The sequence below is a fragment of the Chiloscyllium plagiosum genome, unplaced genomic scaffold (genome assembly GCF_037043375.1).
Source record: "Chiloscyllium plagiosum isolate Xiang-an unplaced genomic scaffold, Cpla_swu_hap1 HiC_scaffold_42, whole genome shotgun sequence".
In the NCBI taxonomy this organism is placed as follows: Eukaryota; Metazoa; Chordata; class Chondrichthyes; order Orectolobiformes; family Hemiscylliidae; genus Chiloscyllium; species Chiloscyllium plagiosum.
In genome coordinates, this window is record NW_028270180.1 from 19,699,460 (window position 1) to 19,724,824 (window position 25,365).

A 25,365-nucleotide genomic window follows, 5' to 3' on the forward strand; every position below is an offset into this window, starting at 1 on the left:
AGGATATGTGCTGCAGTTTGAACTTTTGTAAGCCCTTTGTCTTGCAAAGGGTGACATGGTGGCTCAGTGGTTAGCACTGCTGCCTCATAGGGCCAGAGTTCACTGTTCGATTCTAGCCTCAGGTGACTGTATGTAGTTTGCATGTGCTCCCTGTGTCTGTGTGGGTTCCGTCTGGATGCTCCAGTTTCCTCCCACAGATGTGTAGGTTAATTGGATTGGCCATGGGAAGTGCAGGGTAACAGGGATAGGGCAGATCTGGATGGAAAGCTCTTCAGAGGTTTAGTGTGGACTTGATAAGTTGAAGGCCAGTTTGCAAACTCTCAGGATTCGATAATTCTCTCTTTTGGTTTTATGCTATTCTTTGTCTCTTTGGCCTTTGGCCCAAACCCCTTAATATAGTTGCTTAACAAAAAATTAACTATCTTAGATTTAAAATTAACAACTGATTAAGCATCCAGTGTCATTTATGAAAGAGAGTTGCAAACATCTACCACCCTTGATGTGTATCACGGAATCTGTCCAGTGTGGAAGCTAGCCATTTGACCCACTGAGTCCACACCGACCCCCCGAAGAGCATCCCACCCAGAACCACCCTATTCCGATGGCTAATCCACCCAACCTGCACATCCATGGGCACTATGGGAAATTTCCTATGGCCATGGGCACCAAAACTGCACAGCTTTAGGCTATGGGAAGAAACCTACACAGGTTTCTTGTGGGCGGCATGGTGGCACTGTGGTTAGCACTGCTGCCTCTCAGCGCCAGAGACCCGGGTTCAATTCCCGCCTCAGGCGACTGACTGTGTGGAGTTTGCACATTCTCCCCGTGTCTGCGTGGGTTTCCTCCGGGTGCTCCGGTTTCCTCCCACAGTCCAAAGATGTGCAGGTCAGGTGAATTGGCCATGCTAAATTGCCCGTAGTGTTAGGTAAGGGGTAGATGTAGGGGTATGGGTGGGTTGCGCTTCGGCGGGGCAGTGTGGATTTGTTGGGCCGAAGGGCCTGTTTCCACACTGTAAGTAATCTAATCTAAAAAAGACACGGGGAGAATGTGCAAACCTCTGCACAGTCAGCCATTCAAGGGTGGAACTGAACCTGGCTCCATGACGCAGTACTGAGCTGTGTAGGAGTGTTTCCTAATGTCTCTCCTGAATGGTCTGGCCCTAATTAGAACATAGGATGTTGTGCCGACCTTTTGTCCTACTCTAAGATCAAACTAAGCAACACAGCCCTTCATTTTACTATCATCCATGTGCCTATCCAAGAGTCGCTTAAATGGCCCTCATGTATCTGAATAATTCACAGATTATGCCACCAGTGCCTACAAGTGACTCCAGACACCCACAGCATGTGGTTGACTCACAACTGCCCTCAGGGCAATTAAGGGTGGGCAATAAAAGCTGGCCTAGACAGCGACAGCCACATCGTGTGAATGAATTTTCAGAACATACCATTGATGTCTTGTCACTGGTAGTCAGTGAAGAGTTGACATCCTAGAGGCAAGAAATTAGAATTACAAATTATTGAACAGGCTGGGGCTGTTTTCCCTGGAGCGTCGGAGGCTGAGGGGTGACCTTATAGAGGTCTACAAAATTATAAGGGGCATGGATAGGGTAAATAGACAAAGTCTTTTCCTTGGAGTGGGGGAGTCCAGAACGAAAGGGCATAGGTTTAGGGTGAGAGGGGAAAGATATAAAAGAGACCTAAGGGGCAACTTTTTCATACAGCTCCTGGTACGTGTATGGATTGAGCTGCCAGAGGAAGTGGTGGAGGCTGGTACAATTTCAACATTTGAAAACCATTTGGATGGTTTTATGAATAGGAAGGGTTTGGAGGATTATGGGCTGGGTGCCGACAGGTGGGACTAGATTGGGTTGGGATATCAGATTGACATGGATGGGTCGGACTGAAGGGTCTGTTTCCATGCTGTACATCTCCATGACTCTGTGACTCTAACTCACGAAAAGTGCAGGGGGTTGATTCAGTCAGAGTCGAGTTAGACTGTAGCATCACCAATGCAATTTCTGTACCCTCCATTCAGACAGCGTTGAGCACCTGTTTGATGCATGCACTTTGTGGTAGCCAACATTGCGTGTATGTTTGTGTGGGCCAGACTGCAAGGTTGCCACAAAGCCACCGCAATGTCACCTGTATCCCTGTGCTGGGTACTGTGCAGGTGCATCTCTGTCACGGTGAACAGAGGAAACAGAGAAACATCGGTCAATGGAGCCTCTCAACGTCTGAACTAGCACCTCCTGTGAGTCATTACGAGGTCGAGGCACCCGTAGCAATGTCGAGCAGGGTGCTAACTTGGGAAACCCCCCAACTCTTCGATAAACTTTTTAGGGCTTTCCAGTAGTTTCCAGCACCCGACATCAAACAGGTTCATTTTTGCAGCCATCAGCCAATCAGAGCAATGAATCATTCTCGTTATCTGTCATCTGCGAACAAGGCGTTTGTCCTGCCATTGGTGGGTTTTTTTTTATTTGTCTTTGACATCTGCCAGTCAGCAGATGGATAAAGGCAAAGGTTGCTCGCAAGCTCATCCTTTCTGTTCCGAAGCATCAATTAATTTCCGAAAATGATAAAGGATTGCATTTCTAAAGTGCCTGTATTAGTGCAGTGACCTCTCAGAATGTCACTGCAGTTTCAACCAAGGGTGCCTGCTTGAATCTCAGTTAGTTAGAGACAAAAAAAACTGCAGATGCTGGAATCCAAACTAGACAGGCTGGAAGAACACAGCAAGCCAGGCAGCATCAGGACATAGAACATAGAACGTTTCAGCGCAGTACAGGCCCTGCAGCTCTCCATGTTGCACCGACCTGAGGAACCAATCTGAAGTCTATCTATCCTACACTATTCCATTTTCATCCATTTGTTTATCCAATGACCATCTAAATGCCCATAAAGTTGGCAAGTCTAGTACTGTTGCAGGCAGTGTCTTCCATGCCCCTACTAATCTGAGTAAAGAAACTACCTCTGACATCTGTCCTATATGTATCACCCCTCAATTTAAAGCTATGTCCCCTAGTGCTAGCCATTACCATTGGAGGAAAAAGCCTCTCACTGTCTACCTTATCTAACTCTCTGATTATCTTGTACGTCTCAATTAAGTCACCTCTCAACCTTCTTTTCTCTAATGAAAACAGCCTCATGTCCCACAGCCTTTCCTCATAAGACCTTCCCTCCATATCAGGCAATATGGCAATATCAATCTGCGTGGCAACTGTCAGGGATCTATGCACATGGACACTGAGATCTCTCTGCTCATCTACACTGCCAAGAATCTTAACATTAGCCCAGTACTCTGCATCCTGAGGTGGAGAAATCGACTTTTCAGGTGTAACCCCTTTCTTTGGGACCTCAATTAGTGGCCGTATTTTCCACTTTGATGAATCCACTCACTATTTCCTTTCAGACAGTGAGCATATCTTAACTTTTTTTTTATTTGATTTGACTTGATATTGTGGCATGTACCTAGGTACAGTGAAAGGTTTTGTTTTGCGTGCAGTACAGGCAGATCATACCATACAAAGTGCATCGGGTAATAGAACCTGGAAGACAATGTTACAGCTGCAGAGAAGGTGCACAAACAAGGGGATTGACATTAAATTTAAAATTTGACATAAAATTTGACCAATTATGTTTCAATCCCTTGTGAATAGCAGGGAAGCTTCACATGTAATATTCTCCAACATACTTTGGAGAACTTTGCACTACAGAAGGAGGCCATTTGACCCATCATGTTTGTGCTAGCTCCCATGAGAGCTAACCAGCTGGTCCCACTCTCCAGCCCTATCTCCAAGCCTTCTAAGTTCATCCCTTTCAAATATATATCCAGCTCTTTTGAAACCTCCTCTGGAATTCCTCTTCCCCACTCTCCCAGGCAGCACATTCTAAATCCTAACAAGTGAAGGAATTTCTCCTCATCTCACTAAGAGCTCTCTTGCTGACAATCCTGAAATTGTGACCCCTAGTTACTGACGTAGCAACCAGTGGGACCAAAATATCCTTCTTTATTCCATCAAAAATTGTTCAGAACTTTGAACACCTCAATAAAGTCACCTCTTAATCTTCACTGCTCCATGAAGAATAAGCCCAATCTGTCTAAACTTTCCTTTATTTATAATTTCTTGTGTCAGTCTAATAAATCTCCTTTAAATTCTCTCCAGGGCTTTAACATCCTTTCTGATATAAGGTGCCCACACAGCGGCCCGGTGACTCAGTGGTTAGCACTGCTGCCTCATAGCATTAGGGACCTGGGTCCGATTCCAGCCTCGGGTGACTGTCTGTGCGGGTTTGCTCTGCTTTCCTCCCACTGTCCAAAGATGTGCAGGCCAGGTGAATTAGCCATGCTAAATTGTCCATAGTGCTAGGTGCATTAGTCAGAGGGAAATGGGTCTGGGTGAGTTACTCTTTGGAGGGTCGGTGTGGACTTGTTGGGCCGAAGGGCCTGTTTCAACACTGTACGGAATCTAAACTAAACACAATACTCCAAATGTAGTCTGACCAATGATTTGTCAATGTGTAGCATCACTTCCTGGCTTTTATACTCTTTGCCTCTATTTATAAACACTAGGATCCTATGAGGCTTATTAACTACTGTTTCAACTTGCACGGCCAGTTTCACTGAATCATGCACATGAACCTCAAAGTCCCTCTGCTCCTATACGCCCTTCAAAGTTGTACCATGGAGCCTGGATTATCTCTCTATGTTTCTTTTACCAAACTGCATTACCTCACATCTCTCTGCATTGAAATTTATCTGCCTGATGCTGCCCATTTGGCCAACCTGTCAATGTCTCTCTGAAGCTGCTCCATATCGTCCTCACAATTCACTATTCTCCCTAGCTTAGTATCACACACAAATTACAAGATATTGCCCTTTACACCCATCTCCAAATCATTTATTTCAATCAGGAAAAACAAGAGTCCGAACATTAATCCCTGAGGAACACCACTTTCAACTCACCTCTAACCTGAGAAATGCCCATCTATATCTGCTCTTGATCTTTTAACTAACTTCTAATTCATGCTGCCAATGAGCTATCAATCCCAAACATTTTAAATTTGTTAACCAACCTGCCATGTGGCACTATTTTCTGAAAGTCCAAATATACAACATCCACAGCACTACCCTCATCTACTCCCTTTGTCACCTCATCAAATAATTCAATTAAATTTCATGGAATTATAGGATCCCTTCAGTATGAAAGCAGACCATTTGACCCATCAAGTCCACACTGACCCTCTGAAGAGCATCCCATCCAGACCCAATCGCTGTAACCCTGTATTTCCAATGGCCACTCCACCTGACCTGCACATCTTTGGACTGTGGGAGGAAACCGGAGCACCAGAAGGAAACCCACGCAGATGCTAAGATCATGTGCAAACTCCACACAGACAGTTGGCTGAAGTTGGAATCGAACCCAGGTCCCTGGCGCTGTAAGGCAGCAGTACTAACCACTGAGCTGTCGTACTGCCAAAAGTTGTCAGGCATGATCTGCGCTTGACAAAGCCATGTTGAATGTCTACTTCTAACTTATTTTTCTCCATGTGTATATTTATCTTATCTTGAATAATGACGTCCATCAGCTTTTCCATCACTGATATCAAGTTGAAAGCTCCTGGGTTATCCTCTGCTCCTTTCTGAAACAACTGCATCACATTTGCAATCGTCCAGTCCTCTGGGACTAATCCTATGATCAGAGAGGCCTGGAAAATTTCTGTCAATGGCTCCGCAATTTGCTCCCTTAACTCTCTCAGCAATCTAGATGCACCCCATCTGACTGTGGTGACTTCTCCACCGATAGTGCTACCAACCTGTTTAGCTTCTCTTCCTTATCTCTCACTCACTGCTCAGTTGCTTAGCACCCACATTTTCAATTGGGCCATTGTCACCATCTTCCAATTTGGTAAAGCCAGAGGCAAAATATTAATTTAGTACTTTTATCATGTCTTCTCCTACAGTGAGCAGTTTACCTTGCATGTTCCTTATGGGCCCTACTCTATCCTTCACTCATCTCTTATGCTAATATATTTGAAGAACATTTTCCCATTTAGATTAGATCCCCTACAGTGCGGAAACAGGCCCTTTGGCCCAACAAGTCCTCACTGACCCTCCAAAGAGTAACCTACCCAGACCCATTTCCCTCTGACTAATGCACCTAACACTGTGGGCAATTTAGCCTGGCCAATCCACCTAACTTACGCATCCTTGAATGCTATGGACAATTTAGCCTGGCCAATCCATCTAGCCTGCACATTTTTGCATTGTGGGAGGAAACCGGAGTACCCAGAGGAAGCCCACGCAGACACGGGGAGAATGTGCAAACTCCACACAGACAGTCACCCGAGGCTGGAATCGAACCCAGGCCCCTGGCATCGTGAGGCTGCAGTGCTAACCACTGAGCCACCGTGCCACCCTTTGTTTCAGCACAGCCTGCCTTCTTTTACACATTCTTCCTCTCAGCCTTCCTTATTCCAGCCTTTGCCTCTCTCCTGAGTTTGAGATACTCTCCCCAGTTTCTATTCATTGCTTTTCATTGTGGCAAGTTGAACTCTGGCCAGACGCAGGGAGATGGGAGACTCTCGGCTTTTGCCTTTCTCGCATGCAGAATGTTGTGGAGGTGATGGGAGTCTTGGTCAGCCGCTATGGTAGTGACAGGAGTCACATGTTCCCTCTTTAGGGAAGACCTCACTGCATAAGGTTCCCTCGAACCCTTAGCAGGTCAATGCTGGACTCGACCCAATGCAGGACCAAGAGTCCCAGGGAAGGTGGGGAAGGCACAGAAATCCCATTCTCCAGCTAATCAGAGGCCATCAGCTCTATTGAGCAAGAAAGCTAAAACACTGCAGATGATGGAGATCTGAAACAGGCACTGGGAATGCTGGAGAAACTCAATAGACCTGGCAGAGCTGTGGAGAGAAAGCAGGATTAACCTTTTGAGTCAGGTATGACTCTTCTTCAGAGCTGAAAGGGGTCGAAAAATTGTGGTTTTGGCAAATACATTCTAACAGGACTAGATAGGGTCAATACAGGAAGGATCTTCCAAATGACCAGGGAGTCCAGAACCAGGGGTCACAGTCTAAGGATATGGTGTCGATCGTTTGGGACTGAGATGAAGAGAAATTTCTTCATCCTGAGAGAGGTGAGCCTGTGGAATTCTCTGCCACAGAGAGTGGTTGAGGCCAAGCAAACAATGTTTTAAAGAAAGATTTATAGAGTTCTGAGAGCTGAAAGCATCAAAGCATCTTAGGGAAAATGGGACAAAAGGGACTGAGTTGGATGATCATCCATGATCATGTTAAATGGTGGAGCAGGCTTGATGGGCTGAATGGCCTCCTGCTGCTCCTATTCTCTACGTTTCTAAGAGAAATGTGCAGGAGGAGTGAGGAGAACATATAGTGTGGATGCACGGAGCAAAAGACAAAAGAATTGTTAATTTTTGTAAGAAAGAACTAAAGATGTAAAATGGATGTAAATTAGGGTGAAAGGGAGAGAATGGGTCCTTTCTACTGAGAACAAAGTAAACAAGGCACAAAAAATACAGGTCTTGAGGTCTGGGAGTTTGGGGAGGGGGATACAGGAAAAATGGCAGACATAAATACTTTGAAGTTGAAGCTCTGTATTAACCAGCACTGACCAGTGGCCGGAGACAGTTCTGGATCCCAGGCTAGAGATCAGTGCTGGTGGGCGGGCTGGTCGTGAGGTGAAGGTCCAAGGGGGAGGTTCAACAGCCAAACCAGGAGTTAGGCAGGCAGGCAGCGGACACCTACCTGCCGACGCTGAGTCTTCCTTTCAGGCACTAGGTCAGGGTGTCCATATGGTGGACCTGTGCCCAGTGTCTGGTGAACACTAACAGCCTCAGAATCAGGCACGTGTGAGGGCCTCAACTCCCCATGGCCACGGCGACTGAATCAGCAACATAGCGTTTCCGCAACTAGCCTCCCAAATGTCTTCCCTTGCCACCAAACCCATCACAGGGGTTAGCAGCATGACTCCATCCATTGTTCCAATCACTGTAAATATCGGGCACTTGCCCAATACAAAGCATTGGGTGTCTTCTCAAAAGGTCTGACTGCTTTTAATCAAATTGTGAAATTGATATAGTATAGAACATCCTGTACAAACTTCAGTGAGCCTCCTTCAGTGAAGCATTGGTGGTGTAGCCCACTTTCTGTTTATATGTTTGGGTTTTCTTGGGTTGGTGATGTCATTTCCTATGGTGACATCATTTCCTATGGTGATGCCATTTCCTATTCTTTTTTCGGGGTTGGTAAATGGGATCCAAGTAAATGTATTTGTGATAGAGTCGCAGTTGGAATGCCATGCTTGTAGGAATTCTCGTGCATATCTATGTTTGGCTTGTCCTAGGATGGATATGTTGTCTCTATCAACTCCATCTCTATCAGCAAATTGACTTGGCTCCCATTTACCAACCCATTGAGAAAAAGAACAGGAAATGACAACACCATAGGAAATGATGTCACCACAGGCAATGACATCACCAACCCAAGGAAATGCAAAATATCAATAGAACGCGGGCTACACCACATGTGCTTCATCCAGAGGCTCACTGATGATGTTACCTAGTATGGTGATGAAACATCTGAAAATGGCCCTTCCAGCTCAGCGAGCAAACCTACATCCAGAACCTACACCTGAGCTACAAACCTTCTCAAAACTTGTCATGCTGTACAAAGTTTCTGCTGTACTGGAAAGTAACCCAAACATCTGAGACTCCTTCATAGTTTGTTTTCTTTTTCTATATGTTAAAGGTGCTGTAAAAATGCAAATTATTGTTGTACCGAGCTCATCCTTCTCAGCCGGGCATGTCAAGACTGGAGATGGAGCAGGAAGTTGTCAATTTTACAATATTCAGCAACATTAAACAGCCCAACCTCCCTTCCCAGCTCCCATTCCCAATTGTCCCATTGATCATTATGACTTGCATTTAGATAGTGCTTTTCACAAACTCCAGACCTCCTAATGTGCTTTGCAGATAATGGAAAACTTCCACATTGTTGTAATGGAGGAAGAGGGCAGTCAGTTCATTCACAGCGAGGTACTGGCAAAGTGAGGGCAAAAGTTCTGTTTATGTGATGCTGGTTGAACGATTAATAGGAAACACAAGCCACTTGTACCAATCTTTTGCAAAATAATGCCGTGAAATCTTACACCTGAAAAGGCAGCCGAGACCTTGGTTTGATACCTTCACTGAAAGATGGCATCCCTGTCATTTTGTCACTCCCTCAGTGTTGGAATTCAGAGCAAGCTACACACCAGTCAGCAATAGGGAACATCTTCTCAGTGGAAGTAACGCACTCACCCATCGCTTTCTTTCTCTTGCAGGTATTTCAGTCACAAAGAAGACGCACACATGTAAGTAGATGCTCACCTTGTTCAGTCTTTCTGGGACCAACTTTACCCTGGTGGCAAGGCACGTGCTGTGGGGGGAGAGAGTGGGGAGTAGGGATGGAATGGTGGAAGCTAGAGACTGACTATTCAGTGTATCCGAGTGGCAACCATATGTAGTTACACAAGGTTGATTGTCTGTGTGGAGTTTGCAGGTTCTCCCCGTGTCTGGATGGGTTTCCTCCCACTGTCCAAAGATGTACAGGTAAGGGTGGATTGGCAATGCTAAAGTGTCCAGAGATATCTAGGTTGGGTGGATTAACCACAGGAAATGCAGGGTTACAGGGATAGGGTTGAGTAGGAGTGGGTCTCGGTGTGATGCTGTTCAGAGGGTCAGCATGGACTCAATGGGCAAAATGGGCTGCTTCTGAATAGTAGTGATTCTGTGATTCTTTGTACTGGCTGTCTACTGGGGATTGGAGAGGTCCCAGTGTTAACACTGAATGCTAATAATATGCTATCCATGTGTAGCGAACTGCAAATCAGATGGAGTGAATTGTATTTCTGATTAGTAAATGCCACTGATTGTACACTCTGAACATGCTCACGGACTCGGCGTGTGATTTTTAACCTTACGGTGCACTTGGTGATCGAATGGTTGACTGAAATGTTGAGCAAGTACTATTAGACCCTGTGGTAGCTACGTCTTCAGTCAGTAAGTGGTGGAATATCTTTGTTAAATAAATGAAAGCTGGCTGAACACAACAACTTGTATTTTGCGTGAAGTGATTTCCTCTGCAGAGAGCAAAAATAGTGTGACTGTATCTTCAGCTGAAACGAGTCAGTGTTGTGTACTGATGCTCTGTGTTTCGACAGGTACTGGTGCAAACCACCTGTTGATTTTTTTTAATGATCTGTGGTAAAAAATAATACCAGGAATATTTAGTCCAAAGATGTGCAAGTTAGGGTGCATTGGCCAAGCTAAATTGCCCATAATGAACAGGGATGTGTAGGTTAGCTGCATTAGTAAGGGGTAAATGTAGAGTAATAAGGTAGGGGAATGGGTCTGGGTCGGTTAATCTTCAGAGGATCAGTGTGAACGTTTGGGCCGAATGGCCTGTTTCCACACTGTAGCGACTCTGTTAATCCCCAAATGACCACGCAAGTTCATTTTTTACTGCTATCCAGAATAAAAGATACCTTCACTGGCTTTCTTCAATAAACTCAAAAATAACTAATTTCTTAAAAAGACTGGTTAACTCCCAAGTATAGTATGGGATTAAAATTATATGGTCTTTTAATCTCAGATCAGACATGCTCGCACAACAGAAAAGATACACAGACTTGCGGATCCCTGCTTACAGGAAGGATGTTGTGAGACTTGAAAGGGTTCAGAAAAGATTGACAAGGATTTTTGCCAGAGTTGGAGGATCTGAGCTATAGGGAGAGACTGAAAAGGCTGTGGCTGTTTTCCCCGGAGTGTCAGAGGCTGAGGGGTGACCTTATAGAGGTTTCTAAAATCATGAGAGGCATATACAGGGTGAATAGACAAGGTCTTTTCCCTGGGTAGCAAGGCTCCGATACTAGAGGGCATAGGTTTAGAGTGAGAAGAGAAAGATTTAAAAGGATCGAAGGGACGAGGCTGGTACAATGACAACATTTAACCGGCATCTGGATGGGTATATGAATAGGAAGGGTTAAGAGGGATATGGGCCAAATGCTGGTTAATGGGATGAGATTAATTTAGGATATCTAGTCGGCATGGACGAGTTGTCCATCTCTATGACTCAATGAATGCTGCCTGAATAGAAACGCATGTGCATAATTAGGATAAAGGTTTTGCTCATATGTTTCATTTCTGAAGAGACACTATCCTCACATTAGGTGGCTTGCTGAGTTCTTGCTTCTAGAATTGATTTTGTTGTCGCTCTGTGTGGTTTGTAGCATTTTGGAGAGTTGGGGAAGTCTTGATGTTATTGCTTACAATGAATTGAAAATTTCACATTTTCCCTCGATTCTGGAGAGGACCCAGTTACCTTTCTGTGACTGTGTTACAGAATCTTAACATGAGATTTGATTTGATTTATTGTACCTAAGTACGGTGAAAAGTTTGGATTTGCGACAGTACAGGCAGATCATAGGGTGCTTAGACAGAGCGAGGAGTATAGCTGCACAGAAGGTGTACAAAGCAAGGTCAAAATAAGGTTTGAAGTTCGACAGGTCCATTTGGCAGTCTAATAACGACTGGGAAGAAGCTGTTCTGGAACTTGTTGGTGCGTGTTCAGGCGTGTGTGGGAGGGGTCTTTGATGATGTTGACAGCTTTACCGTGGCAACAAGCCGTGTAAATGGAGTCCATGGATGGAAGGTTCATGGATGGTCCGGGCTGTACACACCACCTTCTGTAGTTTCCTACAGTGCAGGGCAGAGCAGTTGCTGTACCAGGCCGTTATGTACCCGGATAGAATGCTTTCTATGGTGCATCTGTAAAAGTTGGTGAGGTTCTTTATGGACATGCTGAGTTTTCTAACACCGCTGAGGAAGACGAAGCATTGTTGTACCTTCTTCACCATCATACCTATGTGGGAGGGCCAGGACAGATTATTGCTTATTGTCACTCCGAGGAACTTGATGCTCCGGGTCTCACTCCCCACGCCCTGCTCCGGGATTCACTCCCCATGCCCTGCTCCGGGATTCACTCCCCAAGCTGTGCTCCGGGACTCACTCCCCAAGCCCTGCTCTGGGATACACTCCCCATGCCCTGCTCCGGGACTCATTCCCCAAGCCCTGCTCTGGGACTTACTCCCCAAGCCCTGCTCCAGGACTCACTCCCCAAGCCCTGCTCCGGGACTCACTCCTCAAGCCCTGCTCTGGGACACACTCCCCATGCCCTGCTCTGGGACACACTCCTCAAGCCCTGCTCTGGGACACACTCCCCATGCCCTGCTCCGGGACTCATTCCCCAAGCCCTGCTCCGGGACTCACTCCCCAAGCCCTGCTCTGGGACACACTCCCCATGTCCTGCTCCGGGACTCACTCCCCATGCCCTGCTCCGAGACACACTCCCCACGCCCTGCTCTGGGACACACTCCCCATTCCGTGCTCTGGGACCCACTCCCCACGCCGTGCTCCGGGTCTCGCTCCCCACGCCGTGCTCCGGGACTCACTCCCCACGCCCTGCTCTGGGACTCACTCCCCACGCCCTGCTCTGGGACACACTCCCCATGCCATGCTCTGGGACTCACTCCCCACGCCTTGCTCTGGGACAAACTCCCCACACCCTGCTCCAGGACTCACTCCCCACGCGCTGCTCTGGGACCCAGTCCCCACACCCTGCTCTGGGACTCACTCCCCACGCCCTGCTCCGGGACACACTCCCCACGCCCTGCTCTGGGACTCAGTCCCCACACCCTGCTCTGGGACACACTCCCCATGCCGTGCTCTGGGACTCACTCCCCACGCCCTGCTCTGGGACTCAGTCCCCACGCCCTGCTCCGAGACTCACTCCCCACGCCCTGCTCCGGGACCCACTCCCCATGCAGTGCTCTGGGACCCACTCCCCATGCCCTGCTCTGGGACACACTCCCCAAGCTCTGCTCCGGGACTCACTCCCCACGCCCTGCTCCTGGACTCACTCCCCAAGCCCTGCTCCATGACTCACTCCCCAAGCTCTGTTCCGGACTCACTCCCCAAGCCCTGCTCAGGGACTCACTCCCCACGCGCTGCTTTGGGACTCAGTCCCCACGCCCTGCTCCGGGACTCACTCCCCACGCCCTGCTCTGGGACACACTCCCCATGCCATGCTCTGGGACTCACTTCCCACTCGTTGCTCCAGGACTTTCTGCCCATGCCCTTTATGCATTGCTGTTCTGACCACAAGAGTGAATACTTCATGTTTTGCCAGATTAAACTCCATATTCCATCTTGTTGCCCACTCATTTAACTTGTCTGTTCACTTTTGCTGCCTGTCTCAGTCCTTCTTACAGCCTACATTCCCACCGAGCTTCACATCGTTGGAAAACTTCGAGGCATTACTCTCGGTGTGTTTGTCCCTGATCATTTATATGGGCTGTAAGTGGCTGAGACCCTAGCATGGACCCCTGTGGCACCTCTCTGCTCATAGTCACAGCCTTGAAAATGCCCTACTCATGCATTTTTGTATTTGCTCGATTGAATTGCTCTAAATCCATGATTCCATACCTTTCGTGTGGCACCTTACTCATGGCCTTTTGCAATACTGGATATTTCACGTCCACTGGTTTCCCTTTATCACGGTCACATTCACAGGAAAACCTGTAAAACTTTGTCAAAATGAGAATTCCCATTCATGAAACCATATTAACCGTGCCCGATCATGCTCGGATCTTTCCAGGTGGATTGATAAGATACTTCCCTAATAATAGATTCCAGCACTTTCTCAATGACTGACTTCAGGCCGTGGTTTCACTTTCCCTCTCTCCCTCCTTTCCCGAGTGGTGGTGTTACATGAGCGAACTTCCAATTGACTGGGGCTGTTTACCCTGGAGTGTTGGAGGCTGAGGAATGACCTTACAGAGGTTTATAAAATCATGAGGGGCATGAATAGGATAAACAGACAAGGTCTTTTCTGTGGGATGGGGAATCAAAACTAGAGGGCATAGGTTTAGGGTGAGAGGGGAAAGATATATAAGGGACCTAAGGGGCAACGTTTTCATGCAGAGGGTGGTGTGTGTATGGAATGAGCTGCCAGAGGAAGTGGTGGAGGCTGGTACAATTACAACATTTAAAAGGGACCTGGATGGGTATATGAATAGAAAGGGTTTAGAGGGATATAGGCCTTAGTTTAGGATTAATTTAGGATATCTGGTCAGCATGGATGAGTTAGACCGAAGGGTCTGTTTCTATGCCCTGTATCTCTCTGATTCTATGACTACAATTGATCCAAATTCTAGGGGGATATGGAAAATCATAGCCAGAGCATCCACATTCTCTTGTAGAATTGTAGGTTGTAGGTTGTCAGATATTTGTTGGATATTAATCTCTTAAATTTCTCAATTGCTGTTTTCCACAGGGAAACTGTCTGCAATATTACAGAGGATCATATAGGGATCTCTCTGCAATTTAAACAAGAGATCATGAGGGAATCTGTCTGCAATATTACAGGAGATCATAGGGGAATCTTTCTGCAATATTACAGGAGAACATGAGGGAATCTGTCTGCAATATTACAGGGATTATGAGGAAATCTGTCTGCAATATTACATGGGATCATGAGGGAATCTGTCTGCAATATTACAGGGATCATGAGGGAATCTGACTGCAATATTACAGGGATCATGAGGGAATCTGTCTGCAATATAACAGGAGATCATGTGGGAATCTGTCTGCAATATTACAGGGGATCCTGTGGGAATCTGTCTGCAATATTACAGGGGATCCTGTGGGAATCTGTCTGCCATATAATAGTGGATCATGAGAGAATTTGTCTGCAATATTACAGGGATCATGAGAGAATCTGCCTGCAATATTGCAGGGGATCATGAGGGAATCTGTTTGTAATATTACAGGAGATCATGAGGGAATCTGCCTGTGTGGTAATTGGAGACCCTGAGGGAAGCTCTCTGAATTAACAGCAGAGATAAAGGAAATGACAAACATTCAGGGTAGCAGCACGTGAACCAATTGCACCAGATTCCCCACTCCTCCTTGGTCTTTTCTTGGAGCTAACATCAGACACTCAGGTTCACATAATGGGACGGGTTGCTGAAAAGACGAAGAGAAATGGGCTGATGATTTATTGTATCCTGTAATCATGATGTACAAGTCTCCGTGATGGTTCCTGCGGGTATTTAGGAGCTCCATGGTTGAGTGTGAGCAACCTGAATTGATTTATCAGTGATTTATGGAGAGTCTCTGAACGATTTGGGCACCGGGAAACTAGTTTGGAACAAGCAGTTTGTTGTATGCATTCCCTCTAAGGAAATCACTCCACGTTTGAACAACAAGCAGTTTTGCTGCAACTGATGAAGAGTTGCAATCTTTGACAGATGCATCGGTGCCTTTTCAGTCACGGCCTTTTTAACTGAGTCAGTTTTGCGGAATGCAGTTGTTTCGGGGTCATGGGTACTTGATTGGAAACCCCGTGGTCGAAATCAGCAGAAAGTCAAATCAAAGTCTTTGAAAGCCTGGTTACTGATGGTCTAACAGCAGATTCTCATGGAAACCTTTCAGGAAGTTAAATCTATCCCTCCCGCCCTGTCCCGCCTCTCTGACCAACAAACGGGCCAGCCCTGTATTGTGTCCCCATGTGACTGAGACATGACTATGGCACCAATCCTGATGTCACAGAGTGTGACCTGTACCAATCCTGGTGTTAAAGTGCTCCCTTTACTCTGATTCTGAGACTGATTGTTGAGTATCCACGCAGGGCACACTGACCTTCCAATGGAGCTGAGATACATCATTGATCAGACGCCTGATTAACTGGAATTGATCTTGCTGAGATGCCTCCAGGTGTTACGGCAGCTCTGAAGAAGCTTTCCTTTGTCCACCTTATTGATTTGCTGTGAATCTTTATTACCTTTGTACAGAAGCAGAAAAGAATAAACAGGGAGTTGCCTTATTATAGCAGCCTTTAGCAATCGAGAGATGATGAGTTATTGAAAAAAGCAGACAGTCAATAAGTCCCATATTCCCATAGTGTGTTGTAAAGAAATGGATTCTGAAATCTAAATGGTCTTTGCATCTTAATTACTGGCTCAGCTAGAACTTTTGAGGAATGAAGCATCAGATCAGACTCCGTCTGAGTATCGAAGCCAAGTATTATTTTAATTCACCAGCATCTTTTCCATGTACGTTACGGATAAAGAGTTTCAAGTGGCAGGATAGATTTATCTCTGATGGAGAGGCATCGAAACATTAGCTTGCTGTCTCTCTATGGATGCTGCATGACCCGCTGTGGTCTCCAGCATTTATTGTTTTCCAGCATCTGCAGTAATTTACTCCTAGAATAGATTTAGACTTAGATTTATGTTTTATTGTCTCATGTACTCAAGTGCAGAGTACAGGCGTACAGTGAAAAGTGTACCATGTTGCCACACATGACGTCATCTTGAGGGCAAAATACCTCGATATAAAATCTTAGTTACAGAAATAGAAAAATAAAGAAATAAGTTAACAAGTTCAGCATACAATCTTTTTGGCATAAAACTGGAAAACTAAAGAAATTGTGGGGTAGTGTGGTGGTTCAGTGATTAGCTGCCTGGTTCAATTCCCACCCCGGGTGACAGTCTGTGTGGAGTTTGCACATTCTCCCCGTGTCTGCGTGGGTTTCCTCCCACAATCCAAAGATGTGCAGGTCAGGTGAATTGCCCATACCGTTATGTGCGTTAGTTGGGGGGAATGGGTCTGGGTGGGTTGCTATTGTCTATTATGGATACTTTCAGTAAAGAGCTGGATAGAGCTCTTAAGGATAGTGGAATCAAGGGTTATGGGGATAAGGCAGGAACAGGATACTGATTGAGGATGATCAGCCATGATCATAATGAATGGTAGTGCTGGCCGACTCCTGTACCTATTGTCTATTGTCTCTTCAGAGGGTCAGTGTGGATTTGTTGGATCAAATGGCCTGTTTCCATACTATAAGTAATCTAATACAGGTTTCTCCTGCTATCCAAAAGTCGAGCGTTCCTATGAAACCTGTCATCAGCTGAAATGGCGTAAAGCGAAGGAGCGTTCACTTATGTGTAAAAGTGACTATCCTCTGATTTCTTTCAGATGGCAGAAACAGGTACAAATGTAGCTCTTTCATAAAAGCGAAGCAGCGCAAAGCAAACCCTCAAAAAGTGAGGGCTACCTGTAAACTTAAAAGGTCAAACATTACACTCTTTTCTTGGGCCTGCAGATGTGCTGAACTGGGTTTTATCCCCAAGGGGGCTCGCTCTCCCTTATGCTAGGTATCCTTTCACCCTGCGCTGGGCTAAGCTGCTCGTTGGATGCTGCCTGAATTGCTGTGCTCTTCCAGCACCACTGATCCAGAATCTGGTTTCCAGCATCTGCAGTCATTGTTTTTACCTCTAAGGTGTGACCGTGTTTACCAGCCACTGGCTGCTGCTGCTGCTGCTGCTGCTGGCCTCTGGCCACTGTTGGGCACTCCAGGCTTTCCACTACCACTCAAGAGACCTCATCCCGGACCTCCCTGTTGCTGACCCTCCATACATGTCAGAATGGACCAGAGGGAACTAGGTGAAATATGTAGATGTGGCTTTGTGGGAGGAGAACAGGCAGACAACATACTGATGGTAATTATGTGGAAAATGAAAGGAGGGTGTTCAGAAATGTTTACACAAATACAGAGCCCCCTCATGTGACTCTAGATGTGACCCTCATCTGCTGATGATCTAGATACTTTTGAAGCATAACTACACTGCAGTAATATCAGAAACATTTCAAAATATCGGTTCCACAGACAGTTTATAAGACCAGGCTAACAGCAACATGTTAATTCAGTGTCAGTGGTAAGTATTAGCCCATAGCATTGGTAATCGGAAAGTACAAGAAATGGGGACTGAAACATATTGGAAAGATCAATATGTGAAAAATTTCCTCCCTCCTGATTTTCATCCTGAACAAAAAACACAATGCTCAGCGCAAAATACCAACAGCACAGATTCTGAGAAATTTAAGGAAAAGTATTTAGATCGTCAGGTGATGTGAGTGTTGCTGGCTGGGCCAAGGTTTATTGCCCTAATTGCCCAGAGGGCTGCTTAGATCCAATCACATGAAGGGTCTGGAGTCACATGAGGGGCTCTGTAATATTTCTGTACACCCTCCTTTCATTTTCTACATAATTACCGTCAGTAACTAAGAAAAGACCATTCAGTTCATCAAGGCATTAGCTTCACTAACATGAGGAGGTGATCTTTGACTTTCAGAAAAGTTCTAAAGGGGCTGTTTGAACAATCAAGTCTCTGCCTGTTGATCCACATAGCCTGCAATTTAGCATGACTAATCCATTTAACCTGCACACTTTTGGACTGTGGGCAGAAACCCACACAGACACAAGGAGTATGTACAAACTCCACAGGGACAGTCACCTGAATTGAACCCGGGTCCCTGGCGCTGTGAAGTAGCAGTGCTAACCATTGAGCCAACGTGCCACTCTCTATGAGGGCAGCTTAGCTTCGTCCCTTCTACGGCAACCTGAACGTGCTTCATAAAAACCAACAGAACTGCAGATGCTGGAAGTCAGAAACAAAGTCAGTAATTGCTGGAAAAGTTCAGCAGGTCTGGCAGCATCTGTGGAGAGGAATCAGGGTCACTGAGAGGACCCGAAACATTAACTCCTTCATCAGCGCTCCAAAAGCCAGTGCTCCCAACTAAACCTGTTGGACTATAACCTGGTGTTGTGTGATTATTAATTTTGTTTCCCCTCCCCAGTCCAACGTCAGCTCCTCCACACCTTGAACACCTCTATCAACTGCCTTACAACTTCCTTCTCTTTAAAGGAGAAGGGTCCAAACTTTGCCAAACTTTCAATGTGACTGAAGGTCCTCATCCCTGGAATTATTCTTCTCAATGTTTTCCCCTCTCTGAACTTTCACTATCCTTCTGAAAGTGCAATGTATGAACTTAACAGTACAAAATTATCCAGTTCAGGTTGAATTAGTGTTTTTCCCTTTGTACAAAGGTTCACTATAATTTATTTTTTTTAAATGCTTTCTCAATCTTCCCTGTCACCTTCAACAATATGTGACCACAGACCTCTTCGCCTCTTTGTTTTTTTCACTCACGTTAGATTTGCATCCTTTATATTAATTATCCTCACTCCTTATAATAAAATGTATCACTTTACACCTCTCTGCCAAATCCACCTTCCAGTCCGGGGCTCCATTGCTTTCTCCCTCACAGTCCTCAATACTTCCAAGATTTGTGTAAACTGCAAGATTTGAAATTATGTTTTATCCCTGGGGAACGCAACCATCCAGGAAATGTAGGAACATTTGGATTGGTACATGAATAAGAAAGATTTGGAGGGATTTGCGCCAGGAGCAGGCAGGTGGGAGTGGTTTAGTTTGGGATTATGTTCGGCATAGACTGGTTGGACCGAAGGGTCTGTTTCCCTGCTGGATGACTCCATGACTATGACTATGTGGCAGAAAGCTTGGAAAACAGAGATGTGCCAGTGAAATGTTTAGTTGGGTAATAAATACTCCAGAGCATTTGAAATAGGATAGTGCAAGAAAGAGTGACAGAAACATGCAAACAGATCGTTTCATTAAAAATGCCCTCATTCCTGACTTTTCCCCTATTCCCCTTATTTCTCCCACTTGTTGGAGCCTTATAGAATATGCGGGGCTGGAAAAGCACAGCCGGTCAGGCAGCATCTGAGGAGCAGAAAAGTCGATGTTTTGGTCATAATTCCTGATGAAGGGCTTGTACCCAAAACATTGACTCTCCTGCTCCTCAGATGCTGTGTGACCTGCTGAGCTTTTCCAGCACCACACTTTTTTACTGATCTCCAGCAGCTGCAGTCCTCACCTTCTCTCAGCCTTATAGAATATACCCAGTCGAGGAAATGTGCCTCTATTTCTTCTTAGCTCAGGTCTGTCTTTGAGTTTCTTCCAGTCAGGAAAAGAAAATCTATTAATCACTGTTCCCTGTTCCCTATATCCAAGTTCATGCATATACAGCCAATATCCCTTTTATTGTGTACCTTTGATTTATTTTGGTAAGTTTATTATTTACTACTCAGACAAATGTTTTTTTGGAGATCCATGTGTACCATATCAACCAGTTCTGAAGAAAGGTGACTGGCCAATTGCTGGAAAATGGGACTGGATTAGTTTAGGATATCTGGTCAGCACGGACGAGTTGGACTGAAGGGTCTGTTTCCGTGCTGTGCGCCTCTATGACTTGAAATGTTCTCTCCACAGATGCTGCCAGACCTGCTGAGTTTCTCCAGGAATTTTTGTTTTCGTTTCAGATTTCGACATCCACAGTTGTAGAGTCATACAGCACAGAAATAGACCCTGTGGTCCAATTCTTGCTTTTCCTCACAGAATACCCTGATTAACCCTCTCGGTTACCTATCAATCGAATTGGTTAAACATGAGCTAAAGACAGAGAATGCTGGGAACAGCAGATCTGGCAGCATCTCTGGGGAGGGAAGCATAAAGTAAAGTCCATGACCTTTCCTCATATCTGTGAACATCTGCATAAGTGGTGACTCATTAACTGTGCTTTCTAATATCTTCTCTCGATCAATTTTTAGCCCATTCAACTTTGAAACTGCCTCCTCTTTCACTCTGACGTTTGAGCATCCTCTTCTTTGGTGAATGCATTTCCTACCTCAGTAGCTCTCCATTTCAGCTCTTCGGTCCCTTACTGTTTCTTTAACCACCCTTTTCCAATTATATGCCAAGAGGGGACTGTTGAATTTCCTTCATCTTAGCTGCCAGATTCCATACTTACACTCTCTTTGCCTCTCTCTTTTTTTTAACACTTCCCATCAGATCTTCTCATATTAACTTCTGTTCTCTCTTTATTGTCAACATTGGAGCTCTGGATTGGTTTACTTCACCTTTTCCTCCAACCATCTGTTCTTTGATTACAGTTTTGCCCTCCATTCATTGATGCCAATTTTCCCAGGCCAGATCCCTTCTCATAGGCCCAACCATCTTCAGCTGCTTGATCAATGACACAGCACAGTGGTTCAATGGTTATCACTACTACCTCACAGCGCCAGGGACCCGGGTTTGATTCCAACTTCGGGTGACTGTCTGTGTGGAGTGTGCACATTCTCCCCGTGTCTGCGTGGGTTTCCTCCGGGTGCTCTAGTTTCCTGCCACAGCCCAAACACATATGGGTTAGGACGGATTTGCCATGCTAAATTGCCCATAGTGTCCAGGGATGTGTAGGTTAGATGGATTGGCCATGGGAAATACAGGGTTACAAGGATGGGATGCTTTCCAAAGGGCTGGTGTGGACTTGATGGGCTGAATGGCCTGTCTCCACTCTGGAGGGACTATATGATTCTATGAGCTCAGAAAGTTGGGATATTTGACAATGATTGCACATGTTCAACACCATTCACGACTCCTCAAATACTGGAGCAGTCCATGTCCAAACACACCAATGGCTGGACAATATCCAGGTTTTGGCTGAAAAGTGGCAAGTAACATTCACGCCATACAAATGCCAAGAAATAACCATCTCCAGTATGATACAGCATACCCACCACCCCTTGATATTAAATGGTGTTACCATCAGTGAATCCTTCAATATCAACATCCTGGGGGTTATCACCACATAAATACAGCAGCTATAACAACATGTCAGAGGCTAAGAATGCCACGGCAAATGACTGTCCTCCTGACTCCCCAAAGCCTGTCCACCATCTGCAAGGCACAAGTCAGGAGTATGATGGAATACTCCCCACTTGCCTGAATGAATGCAGGTCCAACAACACTCTCGAAGCTTGACACCACCCAGGACAAGCAGCCCCCTCTTGATTGGCACCACATCCACAAACATTCATTCCCTCCCACAGCGACACCCAGGAGCAGCAGTGTGTACTATCTACAGGAAGTGCTGCAGAAATTCACCAAAGATCCTTGGACAGCACCTCCCAAATGGCACGGTGGCACAGTGGTTAGCACTGCTACCTCATAGTGCCAGGGACCCGGGTCCAATTCCCACCTCAGGCAACTGTCTGTGTGGAGTTTGCACATTCTCCCCGTGTCTGCGTGGGTTTCCTCCGGGTGCTCCGGTTTCCTCCCACAGTCACAAAGATGTGCAGGTTAGGTGAGTTGGCTATGCTAAATTGCCCGTAGTGTTAGGTGTAGGGGAATGGGTCTGGGTTGGTTGCTCTTCGGAGGGTCGGTGTGGACTTGTTGGGCCGAAGGGCCTGTTTGCACACTGTAAGTAATCTAATCTAAACCCATGACCACTTCCATCTTGAAGGACAAGGGCAGCAGGTACATGGGAACACCACTCCTTTCACATTCTGCTCCAAGCCACACACCATCCTGATTTGGAAAAATATCGCCATTCCGTCAGTGTCAAAATCCTGGAAATCTCTCGTGTTATGGGTCTAGCTACACCTAATGGGCTGCATTGGTTCAAGAAGTCAGCGCGCCATTCTGAATACCTTGCATTCAGGAGTATTTCACACCCAGTCCTAGCCTGTTTCTGGGTCAGTCCTCCATTATTGCTCCACAGTCATATTAGCACAGGAAGCTCACAAATCATTTCTTACACTTGGTGTCCTTGAATCCCCTCTCTGAAAACCTCTACCTATATCCTTCTTCATGGCGTACCTTAAATTCTCCTTCTTTGACCAAACAATTGCTCACCTGTCTTAATATTTCCTCATATTAATTATCATAATTTATCATTCTGTGCATAAAAAAAGTCTTGTGGTGTTAAAAATGTTGTTTAAGTTCAGACTGTTGTTAGCCAATATGTAAAAGGACAGTAACCAAGTAACAGTGACAAAATATGACAACTTGTCACCCAAACCATGTACCCACACTACTTAAAATAAAAACAAAGAACTGTGGATGCTGGAAATCAGAAACTAAATCAGAAATTGCTGGAGAAACTCAGCAGGTCTGGCAGCATCTGTGGAGAGAAAGCATAGTTAACGGTTCAGGCCCAGTGACATTCAGAAATGTTCAGGAAACTCAAAGGGAAAAAGACCCTTGTCACTTACCTGATCTTTGCCCCTCACGATTTTATAAACCTCAATAAGGTCAGCCTTCAACCTCCTACGCTCCAGTGAAAAATGTCCCACTCTTTCCCAGTCTATTTTTATAACGCAAGGTGTCCATTCCCAGCAACACTCTGGTAAATATTTTGCTGAACCCTCTAAGTTTAATAATATCCTTCCTGTAACTGGGCAACCAGAACTGGGCACTGTACTCCAGAAGAGGCCTCACCAACGTCCTGTACAACCTCAACATGACGTCCTAACTCCTATACGAAAGGTCTGAGCATGCTACGTGCCTTCTTAATCATCCAATCGATGTGTGACGCAAATTTCAAAGACTTATGTACCTGAGCCCCTAGGTTTTTTTTTTAAAGATTAGATTACTTACAGTGTGGAAACAGGCCCTTCGGCCCAACAAGTCCACACCGATACACAATCCGCCTGTTCCCCTACATTTGCCCCATTCGCCTAACACTACGGGCAATTTAGCGTGGCCAATTCACCTAACCTGCACATTTTTGGACTGTGGGAGGAAACCAGAGCACTTGGAGGAAACCCACACGGACACGGGGAGAACATGCAAACTCCACACAGTCAGTCGCCTGAGGCGGGAATTGAACCTGCGTCTCTGGCGCTGTGAGGCAGCAGTGCTAACCACTGTGCCACCTTGTCACCCACCAGGTCTCTCTGTTCTACAACACTCCCCAGGGCCCAACCATTAATTGTATAAGCCCTGCCTTTCCTTGTTTTATCAAAATGCAATATCTTACATTTACCCAAATTATCTCCATCTGCCACTCCTCAGCCCATTGACCCAATTGATCGAGATCTCTTTGTAATCTTAGATAATGTTCTTCACTGCCCACTGTGCCACCAATTTTGTGTCATCTGCAAACCTACTAACCTTGCCTTCTAAATTCTTATGCAAATTATTTGTGTAACTGACAAACAAAAGTTGCTGGGGTTTTTACAGAATGAACGGCCATTTAGTTATCACTGGTCGGTTTATAAGAGTTTAATTTGCTTATAGTGAAAGGTCAGTAGTACAGAGTGACACTGTTTTGGGCAATCACTGGCTCAAGATATTTAAGAGGGATTTTTAATGTAGAGGAACTGTGAGTATACATAAAGAGCTTTCACTTGTGGCTTTCTAACCCAAGTCTGTGTGGGTAATGCACAGAGTCGAACAGAATTGATGGTGGTAATATAGCGTTGGGTTGTATCACAACCTTCTGCAATATTCTGTCGAATAGCTGTTTTGTACAAACCACATGCACACTATCTTGATCGAGAAGTGATATGAACAATATGTATTTATCTTTGATGTGACTTCACAAGAACTCTTTTATCTGCACCAAAGGAAAACTTGGACTCGTTCAGCACAAAAAGAAATGTAAACAAGATTTCAAAAAGTGCCAACAAGACAAATCCCAGTACATAGAACCTTGCATTACAGTGATGTAAAGATCACACACACACACACAGACACACACAACAACTAGCGGAGTGGAAACTTCTGAACTGCAATAAAACAACACAAAGTCGAGAGAGCCTGCATCAGATGGCAGATCAGTTTGCACTTCCCCACATCAGTATTTCATTTGTCAACCTGTCCATTCTTATCACTTAGCCATCCAGATCTTTGTCTCTGAGTTCTCCTGAAAGCTTACTTTCCCACCTAGCTCTGTACCTACAGCAAGCTTGAATATATTACTCTTGGGACCCCACATCCTTCTCAGTGCTGTGGCTAAATTACCACAAGCTACCTTTCATTCAGCTACTTATAAGAAATCTCACAATCAAGTACTGAAACAATAATTGAAACTTTACTGCATATAGTAACTAAAATAAGACTCCTTAAGTAAGCAAGTTAAGCCTTGATTGATTGATTTATTGTTGTCAGATGTACTGACATACAGTGAAAAGTGTTGTTTTACATCCTCTACAGGCAGATCATACCATACAAAGTGCATCAGGGGAGCAGAACAAGGTGGAGGATACAATGTCACAGCTGCATAGAAGTTGCAGAGAGAGAGAGAGATAGCAACATTAACTTTTGCCAAAGTCTAATAGCAGCGGAGAAGAAGCTGTTCTTGAATCTGTTCCTAATTGTGTGCAAACTTTTATATCTTCTGCCAATGGAAGGGGGTGGTAGAGAGTATAACTGAGGTGGGAGGGGTATTTGATTTTGTTGGTTAAATTTCTAAGGCAGCAGGAGGTGTAGACAAAGTCAATGGATGGAAGGCTGGTTTCCATGATGGACTGGGCTATGTTCACAACTCTCTGTAGTTTCTTGCATTCTTGGGTAAAACAGTTGCCGTAC

The 25,365-nt window shown here is 45.4% G+C and overlaps 1 protein-coding gene across 1 annotated transcript in view; it reads left to right on the forward strand.

Moving 5' to 3' along the window:
- Positions 1-25,365, forward strand: part of LOC122542619 (nuclear receptor ROR-alpha A) — an 873,418-nt gene that overhangs the window by 444,745 nt on the left and 403,308 nt on the right. The window contains exon 2 of the mRNA XM_087982159.1: positions 9,352-9,381. Within this exon, the coding sequence (XP_087838285.1) occupies positions 9,352-9,381 (30 nt within the window). The remainder of the gene's footprint in view (positions 1-9,351; positions 9,382-25,365) is intronic.